The 16,875-nt window shown below is 46.7% G+C and overlaps 1 protein-coding gene across 1 annotated transcript in view; it reads right to left on the reverse strand.

The window, feature by feature from the left end:
* Positions 1–757: 757 nt before the first annotated feature.
* Positions 758–16,875, reverse strand: part of RAB22A (RAB22A, member RAS oncogene family) — a 47,748-nt gene continuing 31,630 nt past the window's right edge. The window contains exons 4-7 of the mRNA XM_084775321.1: positions 12,511–12,582; positions 12,321–12,427; positions 11,734–11,843; positions 758–7,118 (exon numbers count right to left, since the gene is read on the reverse strand). Coding sequence (XP_084631447.1) covers positions 7,021–7,118; positions 11,734–11,843; positions 12,321–12,427; positions 12,511–12,582 — 387 coding nt within the window. The 3' untranslated portion in view covers positions 758–7,020. The remainder of the gene's footprint in view (positions 7,119–11,733; positions 11,844–12,320; positions 12,428–12,510; positions 12,583–16,875) is intronic.

The raw sequence follows: 16,875 nt of genomic DNA on the forward strand, positions 1-16,875 counted from the left end.
ATACCTGGTTAATACACCAACCTTCCACCAGACACCACCACAGTTACACTAACCCTCCACCAGACACCACACAGATGCACCAACCTCCACCAGACACCACACAGATGCACCAACCTCCACCAGACACCACACAGATGCACCAACCCTCCACCAGACACCACACATGCACCAACCCTCCACCACACACCACACAGATGCACCAACCTCCACCAGACACCACACAGATGCATCAACCTCCACCACACACCACACATGCACCAACCCTCCACCACACACCACACAGATGCACCAACCTCCACCAGACACCACACAGATGCACCAACCCTCCACCAGACACCACACATGCACCAACCTCCACCAGACACCACACAGATGCACCAACCTCCACCAGACACCACACAGATGCACCAACCCTCCACCAGACACCACACAGATGCACCAACCTCCACCAGACACCACACATGCACCAACCCTCCACCACACACCACACAGATGCACCGACCTCCACCAGACACCACCACACGTCACCAGCCTTCTGGAGCTCTATATCCAAACCCTGTGTGAAACGCCTTTGGAATATGTGGTCAGAAGGATATGAAGGGTGATGGGTGTGGTACCATAACCTGAAACCCCTGCGACCTAGGAAGGCTGAATTCACTAGGCTTGGGCTATGTACACGGAGATGCCAACTCAAACAAAACAAAACAAGAATTGTGATGAATTCCACTCAACTGAGAGAGCACTGGAGGCTGCATCATGCATCTGTAAACATAGCATTTTATTAACAAATGTTTGCACCGTTCTTAACACAGATCTTATAGTGACAGGGCATGCCACATTCTATAAAGGCATATGACAGAAGTCAAGCTGAAGGAACACTGTTCCAAAGTATGCCAGATCCACATCTGCAAACAAAAGTACACAAAAGAAAATCTTATGTCAAAACAGCAGAAGGCCCGAGTTTTGTCAGCATTTATAAACAAAACAGAAATCATACAGTTTACATAGACTTAGGTCCAGCCCAAGGTCCAGCTGCAAAAATAGTCACTACACATCCATACAGGCTTGGCAAATCCTCACCCTAGTATTGTGTTACAGGTAACTAGGCAGTATGTCATTCGTTGTGAAGCCGTGGCTTTGGTTTCAGGCTATTTAGAGTGCTAACAGGCTTGGGACATCAGGAGCAGCTTGATTTTTTGTTTTTTGTTTTTGTTTTTTAAATTATAGATGCTATTATAAAAGGCACAGGTCTCGGACTCCTTGCACTGGGTCTTGGACAAGAGATGGCACTCTTAGGAGAAAGGACTGCTGGTATAAAGGCGTAGGCTTTCTTTTTTCTCTAGTTGTCTGGCTTGGACTTTTAAGCTCATCAACAAGTGCTCTCTTAGAAACCGTGGAGTTCTGATGCTTGGGCCCATCATCCCGTCACCAGCGACAGTGACGTTCTATCACTCAGTTGTGCTTGCCTCGTGGGCTCATGCTGCCCACTGACGTACGTCCTCGAATTCCTGGGGGCTCCTTACCCCACAGAGAAGGACATGCGTTGTATGCTGAGGTGGCCAGGACAGGGTCCCCGAGGGGGAGCCCACAGAAAATGAGGGCAAGGCAAGAACCCAGCGCCCATCATATAGAAGGCAGGCTGTACGTTCTGAAGGGCAGAGCCATGATTGATGCCGGCGTGAGCAGCTCATGACGGAAAATGATGGAAAGAGTGAGTGGGACGAGTTAAAAAAAAAAAAAAGATCCTTCCCAGGGCGATAAAGCTCCATCTACACAGCACAACAAATGGCTTAAAAATAGGGCCACTATAGCTGCACTGACTAACCAGCTGCCAATCATCCTCCCCCACCAAGCTGACTGGCCCCTCTGATACCATGGGCATGAACCGAGTTAAGGGGTTTCATGCACCATGCAGTAACCTCAACTCCCTGCCTCGCTTCCAAGGTTTCCCAAGGGGTTGGATGGATCAGTCAAGTATAAATACCAAGTGTTAGCGATGGTGGGGCGACATTAGGAGTAGTCCTCAGCAGCGCAACTGTGGGCAGGGCCTGGCAATGCACTGGAGTAGGGGAACGTGGGGTGGACTCCAGCAGCTGACGCCAGACCTGTCTCAAGGAGCAGTGGATGGAGCACAGAACTTGGCTATAAAAGCTTGGGGCCTCCTTGACAGTGTTAGTTCTGAGTACAGACCATGGGCCCCGTGTGCAACGTGCTATTTTAAAGACAATTCTCTCCAATGGGCCGCAGCAAACAACCCGCCTCAACAGTAGGAGGTTCCTGAGTCAAGAAGTGGCTGAGGAAGCCAGTAGGCCGTTTCTACTGTGCGATTAAGAAGGACATTAAGACCAACCATTGAAAACTGTCAATTAAAGAAGGCTCTTAAAAAAAAAATCATTATTGTCTTAGGACTCCCCATTAGTTGGCAGACAGAGCTTGGCACTTAAGTCCTGTCTGTGAAAGAGCTACCGGGTCCCTGCTTGTAATTATGCAGCATTTTGATGAGGCGCTGGGCACCAGAAAATGAGCTCCGCAAATTAAAACATTTTTTTTCCTTAAGTTTGTTAGACATTATGGTTTTAATCTCACCATCCACTATTTATACATTCTAATCTTGCTATCTAGAATGTTCAACATAATAAAAGGAATCGATGGAAGGGCTGAGATCTTTTTTATTATTAAACTTCTGAATCCTTTTGTTTTGAAGCCAAAATAGCCTAGCACATCTATAATTGATTACTCTCTGAGAGGAAAGAACACAGGTATTAGTTATTTCTGATAGTACAGACCATCAAATTAAACTTGATCTATGCTGGTGAAGTCCTAGCTCCAGAGAGTAAATCACTCTCCTGCGTGCTGAGAGCACCCTGAAGGACGAGCTGAGAAATATGGCGTTCTGAGCTCTGTTCACTTGCCCTTCGCAGCCTGTCTAATGAACTTCAGCCTGGCAGGCCCCTCACTCATCACCGTCTGAGATGCAGAAGGGAGGCTCCAGAGAGGGGCCATATCCTTCTAATATTTTTTAGACTTTCATTTGCACATAAAACAGGACAAATGCCCTGGAATTCCATTAACATTTCTCGCAAATCAGATAATCAAGTTGCCTGGTTTTTCTATTACTGGAAGCCAAGATGGGCATCTCTGTTGTCACAGGGCGTTCACTGAGGTCATTCCCTTAAGTCCCAGGCTAAATTCTACCTGACCCTCCTTTTCTAAAACGTCACTGTTTGTTCTTGTTTATTGTCTAGATAATTTGCTCCTCAGAATATTTTAAGTTATGACATTTACTAATTTGTGTATACGTGAGGACATGTATGAAGTCCAGAGGACAACTTGTGAAATTCTTCTCCCACTGTGCAGGTTGTATTATCAGCCTTGGCAGCAAGTGTCTTGACCTGCTGAGCCACCTTACCAACCCCATTCAAAACAATCTCATTCACAGGCTATCTTAAGCATTATATCACTCAACTTTTTTTTTTCTTTTTTTCCTTTTTGAGAAGCCAAGGAGACCAAGGAAGGCACAGGTGACAGATTGAATCTTGAAGGTACACCCAATTTCTTCCTTAAAGACCGATGAGCTGTTAAGAGGCAGAGGAGCATTATCTTGAAATCAAACAAAGGTTGTGTTGCTCATCCCTTCAATACACATTTAAGTAAGGACTTCCAAGGGATTCCATGTCCTAACTCCCTGCTGTCATTCTGCACTGGGCAGTCAGTCTGATGAGCTTAGTGAGAAGCCAGGCTGCCAGGCTGCCATGTTCTAAGGCGGGACTGCAGGTTAGATCAGACCCACCTTTCCCCAAGCAAGGATTCTCTCGTAAGTCCAGCACGGCCTTGCAGACACAGGGCCTGGCTACAGAGACAACACAGGGTGTGCCATCTTACACTCTGAGGGCCATGGGTTACGCTCTGTGTGTTCTGACAGAGTGAGTGAAGAAGCGCTGAGGTGAACCCTCATCAACTTCTTTTGCGACAGAAAAGGACAGAAGGCCGTGAACCATTGCCTTCTGGGACGTGGAGGCTGATGTGCTGGCATGCAGTGCATCCCAAACCAAATGCACCCATTCAAACACAGTACCCTTGAAATACAGCAGCAGACCCTCTGGAGTGCCCAAGTCAGCTACCTACAAGGCACCTTCAGTACTGTATCTCTTAGAGCTTTAGAAAGCCCCCAAACCCGCTTCCCTCCTAGAGATACGTAATAGATGTAAGACTTACAAAGAAGTTCTATAATTAAATGTGGGTCACCCCCTTTCCATATCCTAAAAAATCCAGAGGACAGCTAATGTCAACAAGGACACTGGCCCCTCATAAGAAACTCCCAACACTTTGACTGCGTAGGTATAGAAGGGACAGAAGCCCGGTGAGAGGAGGCGGGCACTTCAAACATCATCATAAACAGGGACCGGGGCCACGTAAAAAGGAGTAAATCTCTCAGCTGCCATGTTCAGCGCTTGTCTCGGCGGCAGCTGACAGGCGGGTAATGGCGTTTCACTGGGAACCAGAAGGGCTTGTGGTAGGTGTTTCTCTCCAATCACTTCTCACATCGTTTACACTGAAGGACACTTAATCAGACTCTCACTTTATGTTCTTTTAATCACCAAATGATAGTTAATTAGTTATCACAGAATCAGAAAAACACTTATGTAGAAGGAGAGACGGAGAGACAGTGGTTCCTAGGACCGGACACCTGCAAGGAGCTTCTTTCAGTTTCTCTGAAAGAGATCAATGTACAGCGGCAGTTAATTAAAGATCTACCCCTTCTGTTCGGTCTTCAAAGCTTTTAAAAATGGCCCTGCATCAGGAGGGAGCTGAAGACGTTTATGGAAGGACTGTGTCTTAATGCCTTTGGAGTCTGGCTATTTCTCCTAAGACGCGGCTAGGAAAACAAAGAAATGTATATTAGACTCCTTAATCTACGACGGGGTCAAGATACAGCACCACGTCTGACTACATTTTACTATGCATTTTATAAGAAGAAAGTACGTGGGGAATCTGCCTGTGCACACTGAGCCATCACCTGTGGGCCCGACTGAGATCTGCTGTCATTGAGGAGTGCGTGGACACCCCTCTGTCTCCAGGAGGGACTGGTGACAGAGAGGGTGAGGGAGACATGGTGCTTCTCATCCTGTTGATAAGACATGCAGCTGTGGCCAGAGTCACTCCCTACATGTCACATGAGAGGGAACCACGCTAGAGATGCCAGGCGCCACAGGGGAGAGCAGCCACTGGATACAGCAGAGCACAGTGGGAGAGAGGTGCTGTTCTGCACACTGATGTGCCTGGACTGCTAGAATTTACTAACTCTTCAGGCTGTGAATTTACACCATCTTTTGGTGAAATGAGACAGAAAGGGTCTCACGTGGGCATCCTAATCCACATGAGCCAAGCAGCTTTGTTTTTGTTTATATAGAAGGTGTTTGAAGTCTGACTTCAGTAAGAATAAACAACTTGAGACGTTTACAAGGCCTCAGTCAGGCCTGGCGTCACCTGGGTTGCCTGCTGTCCAATAAAACCGCTCCATTTTAAGCACGTACAGGAGGGGCATAAAGTAGTAACAATTGTTTTTAAAAGTTTTGACTGTTCAGTTTAAGGACAGCTCTGAAAACACAATTTGGTTTGAAATTCAAGCTGTTTCATTTCCTATTTAATCTTGTAAATTTCCTTCCCTTACAATACTTGGGATGGAAGGGTGCCAAATTAGGCCAGGAACAAATTTCCAGCAGCTTCACTTGGGTGCTTTATTTTTAGATTATATTAAAAACCTCATTAGGCTCCTGAGGGAAAAGAGTGCAAAGCACTGACAGAGGCAAGAGAAAATAAAGGAGGGAGAGGTGAGCCAGGCTGTTAGTAAGCAGAGCACTCCTAGAACAGTTGCTCTGAGCTCACTGGAGGAGCTAAGAGGAGCGTCTTGCTTGCCTCAGGTGAATGGCTGGTGCTGGGCTCACTCTCGCCCCAGGCAGGAAGGACTAGTCAGGCTTGTCAAGGAGGCATATGTCTTTATTACCATTTCCAGATGGGATGCAGAAGGGCGAGGGGGAAGAGGAAGGAAGCTGTGAGCTGAGTGCTCCATGCTTCTGCACAATGTAAATGGCTTCAGCGTTTCCTGTGGACAGGCTGAAAACTGGGTGGGCTCACATGAGACTGGGCACAGGACTAAATGAGTACTGAATGGAATTCAGACATTATTAATCTATTTACATAATTTATAATTTTTAAGCAATGGTCTCATAAATATAGACTACATATTTACATATGCTAGGCAGCACACACTTGTTTTTCCCACCAAAATACCTGGCCAAAGGAAAAAAAAAACCACTACCAACAAAACACCACCAAAAGAATCATTTCCTTTGTTCTTTCTTTTTAAACCACTGCTCATCAGTTCAGACACATGCAACTCTACCGGCTTTAGGCAGCCTCTCAACAACATCACCTGGACCATGAGAGTTTATTTAGAGTGGTAACAATAGAACTAGTGTGTGTGGTGACACATACAGGGTCAGAAGCAAACCCAAGGTGAACCAGGCAGTAGCCGCTGCTGCTGCCATGTGTGAAAGTGCATTAGAGATGGTGGACGCTGTCCTAGAACAACCATCCTTCCACTTGTGATCACTTTCTACATCTTACATGATGCGACTGACACTAGAGATGATGGCCACGAAGATGATCATCTCCACAGCTTTTCCCTAAGATGCACCAAAGTGCTCATTTCCCTTTACAAGTGATACAGGACATCCTGATTACAAAAGTACCAGCAGTTCAATCCTACCATCCAGACATCAGATGCTCCTTCAGCTATGTCAACAGCCAAGGATGTGGTCCCATTGCATGCCAGAGGCCACTGGCACAAGTCTAAAGATGGAAACACCCACTGCAGTCTTCCAGGAGAACCAAACAGCCAGTTTCTCTGAGTCCTTTTGCATAAAGGCGACTCCTGAGCACGAGGCGGCTTCCATTGGCCCTGCTCTCCTGCAACATCCAGGACCACTTGCTTCTTCATCAGGGTGGGCCCCTGGGTCGTCAGCAGCAGCTTCGCTTTGGCTCCGATGGCTGTCTTCGGAGTTTGAAGCCCTTGCCGCTAGAGGCTGGAGTAGCATCGGTGGATGGAATTCTTCGACCTGCACCAGTGAGGAGAGGAGGGAACAAGCTTGACTTCCTGATCTCTTCCTACTCAAACACTCTTTTGGCAATGCTCTAGAACAGTTCACCCAGGAAGCAATGGCAGCGCAGCGTGGCAGGTTCCAAGTACGACAGGAAGATGACCAAGCATCACCTAGTGCTGAGCCCTCAGGACACCTGCCACAGCAGACAACAATACATTGCCACTGCACCGGAAGCTACAAGTCTTTCAGATGTCACTAATGTTTAAACTAACATCTTATATTTCTATTCCAGGATGCAAATAAAGATGCTAAACAGCATTTAGTAAACTTTTTGAACACAAAAATTAGATTGAAAATACTTCCTCTTGAGCCGGCAATGCATACACATTAAAAGCAACATAAAACAAAAAAACCAGGCCCTATTCCATGTCTCAGGTAGAGGCCACTACAGGGGTATGGGAACTCCTGGATGTATCCCACTCCTCTGTCCCCCAGGATTGTCTCTCACAGTACATAGTGGGCTGCTGTTGGTCTGAACAGCTGACCATGTGCATTGTCTCCTAGACTAACCATTCAGCTACAATCCCTAGCATTTCAGTGTTTTGAGCGACTGTGGTGTGCAGGGGTGGGGGGTTGAGGGTAGGGGCTGTTAAAGAAAAGGAAGAGAAGCCAGGGCACTGTTCTACTCCAGGGCATTTATCTGACAGATACATCACGTTCCCAGTGACTACCTAGCACAATTTAACATTTGGCAGGTGCTGCCAGGCTGCTTTCTGAAGAGCTGTGGCATTTTCTCTCTCATGACATCACAGGGGAGGGCAAGCTTCACTTTATGGCTCTGTGAGGCTAATGTCAACTTTGAGAAAAGCCTTCTACCACCCACCTATCCACCTGGCCGACACGGCTCAAAGCTGCTTCTTGCACAGAGACTTTTCTACCCTCCCCACTCTGAGCCATTCCAGCGCCTCATGTTCCAGGCCCCAGGACACCAGCAGCTCGGGGGCCTTGTTCTCTGTGACTGGCATCCTCAAGCTGGACCACAGCCCTTAGTCCTGCCTGCTTTCTACTGAGGCATGCCCACATTTCTATGGCACAGTACCAGGCAGAGAGCGAGGCTGTCTGTCTGTCTGTCTAAACAGGGAATTAACACACAGGGACATCTTCTGACATCAGCAAGGCTGAGAGACAATCCCTGACAACTCTCTGGATGTGGCTGCAAAGTTTCGAGGGATCTCCACTGTGGGATGTAACCTGTGTAGAAAGGACAGAGTATCACTTCTAATGGATACAAAGTGTCCTCAACTTTCCAATGTACTGCAACACTGCTGTGAAGACATCACAAATACAGTTACAAGTCTCTTAAAGGTTCTTGTTATGGTTTTCTGAATAAACAGAAACAGAAATACAGCTGGTACCATAAAGGCGACTAAAATTTGACAAAAGATTTTCAAACGTTATAGAGGAGACATCTTCTATGGTGTGGGCACAGCTCATGGTTTCTTAAGCAGGAACTATGCTCATCATAAAGGAAAGTAAGGACAAAATGAACTCAGAAACCAAACCACCAGGAAGTTACTTCCAACATACACAGTCAACCAGGGGCTGATACCCAGAACAAAGCACAAGTTGTTAGGGTGGTGGGTGCTGACTCAGTAGGAAGTCTGTAGGCAGACAGGTGCTAAGCTTCAAGGCAGACATGGGGATGTAGGTCCTGCCTCTCCTACAGACTGGCAGGGAAGAAATCCCACACACCACTGCTGTGGGCAGCAGCTGGTACAACTACCGCTTTGCAAACTGTTTGGCAGTAAAGTCACGGGAAAACATGCAAATCTAATGGCCCAGCGATCTTTCTCTTGGGCTCAGAAATACCAAGCAAAATTGCACCCAGATGTTCCCTAGAGGACACAGGATGTTTAAAAGTGCAGCCTGCAGCTGCCCTGAGTTAGAAACAACTGTCCAGTGTTTGTCAATGGTGGAATGCGCTATCCTGTCCACAGTCCCCATGTCTTCCCTTCCCAACTTTGAGTTCTGACACTAACACACACCAGCCACGAGAATACATGTTTTGCAGTTGCAGTTGCATGGGATGTACAGGCAATGTCAGCATGTAATACACAACACAAGTCAGACACAGAAGGGCAAGTAGGGCTAGTAATGAGGCTCAGTCGGAAGAGTGCCTGCCTAGCACACATCAAGTCCTGGGTTCAATTCCTCGTCTAGGGCATGAGGCATGGTGGTACAAGTGTATTCAGAGTCTAGAGGGAGAGAAAGAAGGCTGTCAGAGTCATCCTCAGTCACAGAGTGACCGTGAGCCCAGCCTGAGCTACAGAAGATGAAGACAATGGAGGAGATACAGCAGTAAAGTCTGGCACAGCCTTTAATAGCAGCATGTGGGAGGCAGAAGTAGGTGGGTATCTTTTGAGTTCCAGGCCAGCCTGAGCTACACAGTGAGAGTCTGTCTCAGAACCAACCAACCAACCAACCACCACCACCACCACCACAAAACAAAACAAAGTAAAATAAAATATGGGAAACGGAAGCAACTGAAGAGCTGTCTATCAGATGGGTCATCCTTTGGGGTAGGAGCAGCTGTGACTCCGAGTGCCACACACAGGCTGTGTTCTGAGACAACCCACTGCCTTTGTGCTTCTGAAGTACTATCCTTTTATGTGTACATCACACTTCAACCCAAAGCCTGTGTGCCAGGTGCCAGGTATCTGACAATGCTTGATGAGCAAATGATAAACTAGGCTCCTATCTTTGTCTGGTCTCATCTCCTCGGCCATGGTTAATTCTTCTCAGTTACAGGTGTGTGCTATGCGTGTCTGTCTGTTTCTCTTTGCAGTGCTGGCAACTGAACACAAGGCTTTGAACATGACAGGAAAGTCACTACCACAGTACCCTGTCAGGTTTTGGTATAGGGAGTTGTTGCTCGTATAGTCTACAACCTGTTTATTTTTAAAACTAGGAAAGGAACCTACAACAAATCCAGGAATAGCTTCAACATACAACATGCTACATACAGACATTAAAAAGACAGTTAAGGCTCCTGACAAAACATATGCTGCCTTTCAAGATTGAACCTGGCTATCTGCTAGTTATGACAGTCTTAGAAGTGCTTGAGTGTGCCAGAGGCAGACCACTGGCTGGCTGATGTCTAAAAGGACTCTAAAAAGGTTTAATGGCCAGAATGACACAATGGAACACAGACATAAAACTCCAGATTCTCTGAGTCATCTGAACTATCACAGGGTAGATGTGTGGACTCGTACTTGCCTGAGCTACAGGGTAAGACTCTGAGACCCTGTCTCAGAAGAGCAACACAAAATGAAAATAGAGCAGCACACTAAACTCCAGAACCCAGAGTGGCCCAACTGCTGCAACAGGCCCAGCCGTGGGCAGCATAGCACAGGCCTGCTGCCTCGGGCGGTCCCTGTGCGGCTCTGGTGGGCCCTGTAATGCTTCACTTTTACCTCCATGAAGGCCAAGCGCCCTTCTAGCTTCCAGCTACGTTGGGCCTCCATCTAAGGGCCGGTAGCAGGCCAGTGCACTTCGCCTGGACGGCTCCTCCCTCCACGCAGGAACTAGCTGTGCTCAATTAAAGCAAATCATGCCACTCTTCAAGGCCTGCACTATCAGGCCTCGGCTCCCATCCCACTGCCTCAGAGCCCTTCCCTAGCCATCTTCCTTCATCAGGCCTCAGCTTCCAACTCTCTTCCCCAGAGGGGCTCCCCGGGATGGTCTGCACGAATTCCTTCATCTCCCTCAATTGCTTTTGTCCTATCTTATTAGTATCTGAAATGATTCTATTTATCTGGAGCTCAGCGCCCGACTCCCTCGACAGAACATGCACTCCAAGAGAGCAAAGGCTGCGTCCATCTTCTTTAGGTGGATCCCTTGAGTCTGGAACAGCTCCCAATAAATATTTTGACAAATTTGAATAAAATGAATAAACACAGATGCAATCTACACAGAGTCCCAAAGGCAAGAAGCAGTGCCCCTCTCTCCTACCGTCTACACCTTAACACTCTGAAGGAAGAGAAGGGGGAAGAGGACTGACCTGTCCCTTGCCAAGGACTAATTTTGGGGTTTTCCTAAGATAGACCAGACACACATCTCATTTCCCTTGAGCTATTCTGTTCATTTTCTGTCTAGAAGTCTTTAGTATTTTAACTCTGTGTACGTCTTCGTACAGGTATAAGTGCACAAGTGCAGCTGTGCGCAGAGGCCAGAACTGGATCCTCGGGAGCTGGAGTTACAGGTGGTTCTGAGTGCGATGTGAATGCTGGGAATCAAACTCAGGTCCTCTGGAAGAGCAGTGTATGATCGTAACCACTAAGCCGTCTTTCCAGACCCTAGTTTGTTTATTTCTTGGTCTTGATGAAACACATTTAAAGAGAACAGAGGGTGGCTCCGATCCTGAGAGGCATTCTCTTTGGGAAGGCGCTCATTACCAAGCCACACCCAGAAACCCCACCATGAGAGAGACACTGGTTCTTCTTAGCGGCTCAAGTTTCCTTTCATGGACCATCTCAGAGACTACGTCAAACAAGCTGATATTCTAACTACAAAGACAATTCTGTTTGTGTCTGCCCAAAACAGAGGAAACAAAAGACGCAGAGGTACTTACTAATTTCTATAAAGAGTTCATTGATGTTGATGGCGTTTTTTGCGCTGGTCTCTACAAAGATGGCATGAATGGAATCGGCGTAGTCCTTAGCGTCTCTCTCCATGACTTCTCTGGAAGGCAACAATTGCCAATCAGAGGCTCTGCCCCTTATAACCTCCCCCACTCCTATCCCCCAGACAGCAGAAGGGTGCCTCCATCATCTGTAGCTTGATCCCAGACAGTCTTTACAGGTACATGCTCTTCCTGATAAGATCATTAAACAATCACCTCGCACCAACAAAATGAAAGGAAGACTCTAGGAATCAGACGGGGTGCACACAAACTGTCAATAAAATACACCTTTTATAATTGCAGCCTGGGGAGGCAATGACCTCAGATAATGTCACGTGTGATACCACCAATGGCTGAGTAAATTACACACTGTCTACATGTAATATAATTAACTCCAAATGCCTTAAGTCTTCACTTTAGCTTGAAGGAATTTTTCAATGTCAGAGGTAAAATAAAAGCTAGACTCTTATGCTGACTATGGCTCAATAGAAAAAGAGCACCTAATCAGCATGGGAGTCTCATGCCTAATGACTCACCTGACATCAGTAAGATCGCACTTGTTCCCAGCAATGGCGACAACGATGCTAGGGGGCCCGTGCTGGCGGAGCTCTCTCACCCAGTTCTTCAATGTTGAAAACGTCTCCTGTAATATGAAAGGGGAGCATCTAGAGGCCTGAACAACAGAGAGATGATGACATCTAAGAAAAAAAATGAATAAAGCCTTACTTCTTTTGTGATGTCATAAACAATGATGGCTGCTGCTGAGCCTCGATAGTACATCGGTGCCAACGCCCGGAACTGCAGAGAGGAGAAGAAGCAATGACACTGGGGTGTCCAGTTAAAGATGTCCCTCTTACCAGACTTTGAAGTCCATTATCCCTGAACAAAGGTAATCTTTCTCTGAAGCTACTGAAGATGGCATAATGCTTTACAGCAAAAGACCCATAATCACCAAAGGCGAAGACACTGCAGTGCTGGAATGTCCCACAAGATAGTCTAGAAACAGCTTTATAGGAATTGAATATGGGGCAATAAACAAACAATTGTTTCAGCTAAAAAAGCTTTTTAATTGAACTCAATGTTGTAATTCCCAAATTCATTTGTTGAATAGTCCTTTAAACTTTGGCTTCCCAAACTAGGAAGATATAAAAACTCTGCTGTAAACAGTTCCCCGAGAAGCGGCTGCATTACTGAGTGTCCTAGAGACTACACTGTAATCTAGACGTTGATTGTCCTCGATGCGAATGCACATTTAAATTCACTACTTAAATGAGTTTGCACCTTGTTTTCTGATATCTCTGTGCAGAGGTCTCATTTCTCTTCCACAATGTGACCATGCAAGCAGCTGCTGTCTCCTCCCACCACACACTGGAGAGGGATACAGAAGGGAGAGGAGCACCCTCAAAGCACGGGAAATTCAGTGGCCACTTCCTTGGAGGAGTGTGGGGTATGGAATGAGGAGCCCTTTTCCCACTCAGATCTGGGTCTAGGGAAATGTTTCAGTGTGGCTTCCCCTCCCCCACCAAGTATCATACCTTCATCTTACACCATGACTCTGAAGCCTGGTCCCCAAGAGTGATGTGTCATCCATGTCCTGCATCCTGCTACTCAAGAGAGCACTGGGTGTACACAGAACACACAAAGCATGCCTGTGTGTCTCATGGCCACCTTTTGGTAACATAGTGGCATTAGGACTGCAACACCCATGATGGAAGCTGACGGACTGTCATGGCTCTGTGCACTGTAGGTAACCAAGAGCTACAAGCCAGACTGTCTCAGTCCTCTCCGCCTCCGACAAACAGAAGGTTGGACTGACTGGCACACGGTAAGAAAACAAGACGGTGGCATGTAGACGGAACTGGGTTCACGGCCCTAGCTGCCTCCACTATGGATGTACTGTGATGGCATTTTTAGAGGGTCATTTCTTTCTCTAAAGACCTGTAAGGTGAGATTCACACCAAGAAAAGCAGATTGCAGGTCTACAGTATGGAAGTTGACACATAAATCCCCAGTAAATGCTCATCACATAGACAAAGCATCTCTGTCAACATAGACAATCCCTGAGATCTCTAACCCTGATCACAGCGCCTGTCCTCAACTCCATTGGTAGATGGAACACAACTGCAGTGGTTTGCCTTGCGCTTATAATCTGCATAGAATGTCCTTTTCAACTGCTCATTTTCTCTCCTCTGCACACATTTCTTTAAGCACCACAGCTGAGATCTGTCACATGGCAGTTTTGACACCTCTGCCCACTCAGTGGGGTGCTTGGTGGTTTCAAGGGTAAGAATCTATCTGCTGTGTGTGCACACAGGTCTAGGACTTTGCTGAAAATTTGTTCAAATTTGCAAAATTGGTCCTATTCCTCTTTTCTTCCTCTCTTCTATAGTAAGTTTTAGTATCCCTGGCTGGTCTTGAATTCTTGATCTAGCCAAGGATGACCCTAAATTGCTGATACTCCCACCCCAGTCTCCTGAGTAAAGACATTACAAACTTACAGGTGTAAGCTACCTGGCTTATGTGGTGCCGCGGATCAAACTCTAGGCCTAGTGTGTCTCGCCCTAGCCCCCAGCATTTTAGCTATGCTTTCCTGCATTACTTACCAGCTGGTTGTTCTTGCAACTACAACACAGCGTTTTCTAGTCCGTTTTAAATGTCTGCTTCCTATAAAATATCAGAACCTTACATGAATTTGTTCTCGCCTGTTAAGACTCTTGCATCAATCTAACCGACTCCACATCTCTGCTCTTTGGCTGCTGCTGCTAAATGCCCCAAACATCCTAACTGTTGAATGAAAGAGCTCGCTGGGCAGAAGATGTGACGAGGAGAGCAAGATTTCACCCTCTATCACCTGCACTGCTCATTCTTTCTTTAGGCTGTGAGTAGACGTCTGTGGGGTTGCAACTACTGAACTCTCTGCTTTTACTTTCCCACAACTACTTTGGTTCTATTTGGAAGATGACTTTGGCAGATGAACTTGTTTGCATGCCCAAAGTGTGCCAGAGACTATCCACTGGCCTGCCTCCACTGTTTCTGTGAGAAGTCAACCCCACTCATACTGTTCTCTGGATTATAATATATCTCTGGCTGATTGAGGGTTTTCTCTTTCTCTTCAGTTTTTGGCAGTCTGACTAGGGTCCTTGTTGTAGTTAAAGGTTTGCTGAAGGCCTTGGAGTTTAGAGTTGATGTCTCAACAAACTGGAAGAACTCAGCCATCAACTACTGAAATACTGTCTTTGTCCTGCACCTCTCTCACTTCTTCATTCCTTCCGGGTGCCGGTTCTGCTCTACTCAGCTGGCCAAGTTTCTGTGCCTCTCCTTCCTTATTCTTCCAAGAGATCTGCCCACCAGCCAATCGTACTTCTTGACATTGTGGCTTTCAATCTTAGCATTCCCACTATATTCTTCATGAACTTTCTTTCTGCACAAGCTGCCCATCTGCAGTCAGTCTGCCATTCTGTGAACGTTTGGACATATTTAAAGGGCTGCTTTCAACTCTGGCTGCAGATTCTCATCAGAGGGTCATCCTCTGTTCTCGCTTCCCCACACATGTAACAACTGTGACCACACATCAGCTAGCTGCCACACTCATTTTGAAGAGTGGTAGGTAACTTGCCATCCTGAGACTGGTTTTGTACACTGTTAGGATGGCTCTATCTGGACTAGGTCTGGAGTCCAGGACACGGTCCCTCCTCTGAATGAGATCCTTTATCAGAATGCTTAAGGACTTACCAACACCCTCGAATGTGGTGGACTGGGTTTAAGCTCTGCTCTAAGAGGAAGCTTCGAGTCTGCTTAGTCTTGTTGAGTTCTGCAATGTCCCCTCTGTACATTCACAAAGGCTTGAGGAGGGCTTCTAAAGAGACTGTAGGGCCCTCCTTTCTGGGATGAACCTTTCCACTTGCTGCTCTAGCACTCTTCAGACTACTATCATAATCTCCATTTCCTGGCTGGTTGGTAGTAGTGCACGCCTGTAATCCCAGCATTCAGGTGGCAGAGGCAGGTAGATCTCTGTGAGTTTGAGGCCAGCCTGGTCTCCAAAGTGAGTTCCAGGACAGCCAGGGTTGAAAAACCAAGCATGCAAGCAAGCGAACAAACAAGAAAAAGAAAAGACAAGACATTTTTCTACTTGACTCCTTGCTACTCTGTGCCACATTCCTGGGAGCTGGCTGGGTATGCTGTGAGGCCTGGACTATGCCCTCATATGCTGCTTCAGCCTTGGTCATTGGTTGTTTGGTAACACTTTCAAACAACTTCTTTGTAAAGTGTTATCCAACATTTACAAGCCAGGGTGGCCATAACACTCCTGTGCTGACTTTGAAAGGCTCCATTATTGTTCTGGTGATGAAAGATGACTGACGCAGATAAGGAGACTCCATGGGTGTCATCCTCAAACCTGGCTCTGGATTAGGGGACAGCAAGCTTTCCCATTGTGGACCAGACAAGCCAACAGCTTCAGCTCTGTGGCCTTCTGATTTCTGTCATGGTATTATTGTATTTTCACCACCAGGATTACTACTGTAGAGTAAAAGCACAGTCAAGCATTGCTGGGTTCCAACAAAACTTTATTTACAAGCGTGGGTGGCTGGTTCAATGCGGCCCACGATCTGCCATCCCAGATGCCATACATGCTCCTAAGCCACCCTTGCTCCAATTTAAGCACTAACAATTTCTTATGTGAATACTGGTGGGAAATGGTTGCCTCCACTCTGTGGAACAGTCAGCCAGGGCAAGCACAGGAAAATACAGGGTTGTAAATATGGCTGCTACAGGTGTGACTGAGCAGCTTCCAGACTGTCACACAGTTGGCCAGCACTGGGGATGCTGTCCTGCATTTACTTACGACATGCATTCATGGGAGCCATCTGTGCATGTGCTGGGGGTTAAGTAGGACAAAATAAGCTAGCTCACTCAAACTGTGAACAGTGGACAAAGGACTCACAAATGTTCAGTCTTAAGAAAATAAATTTAATCATGAAAACAAGTTTCATTTAACCTGGCACTTGAGAAACCTTGGGCTTATTTTTACAGCCAGGGTCTGATTTTTAGAGAAATGTGAGTTGGCGAGGAGACAGTGTGGTGAGGGGCTTC

Source organism: Acomys minous (genome assembly GCF_964271855.1).
Source record: "Acomys minous genome assembly, chromosome: 3".
NCBI lineage: Eukaryota > Metazoa > Chordata > Mammalia > Rodentia > Muridae > Acomys > Acomys minous.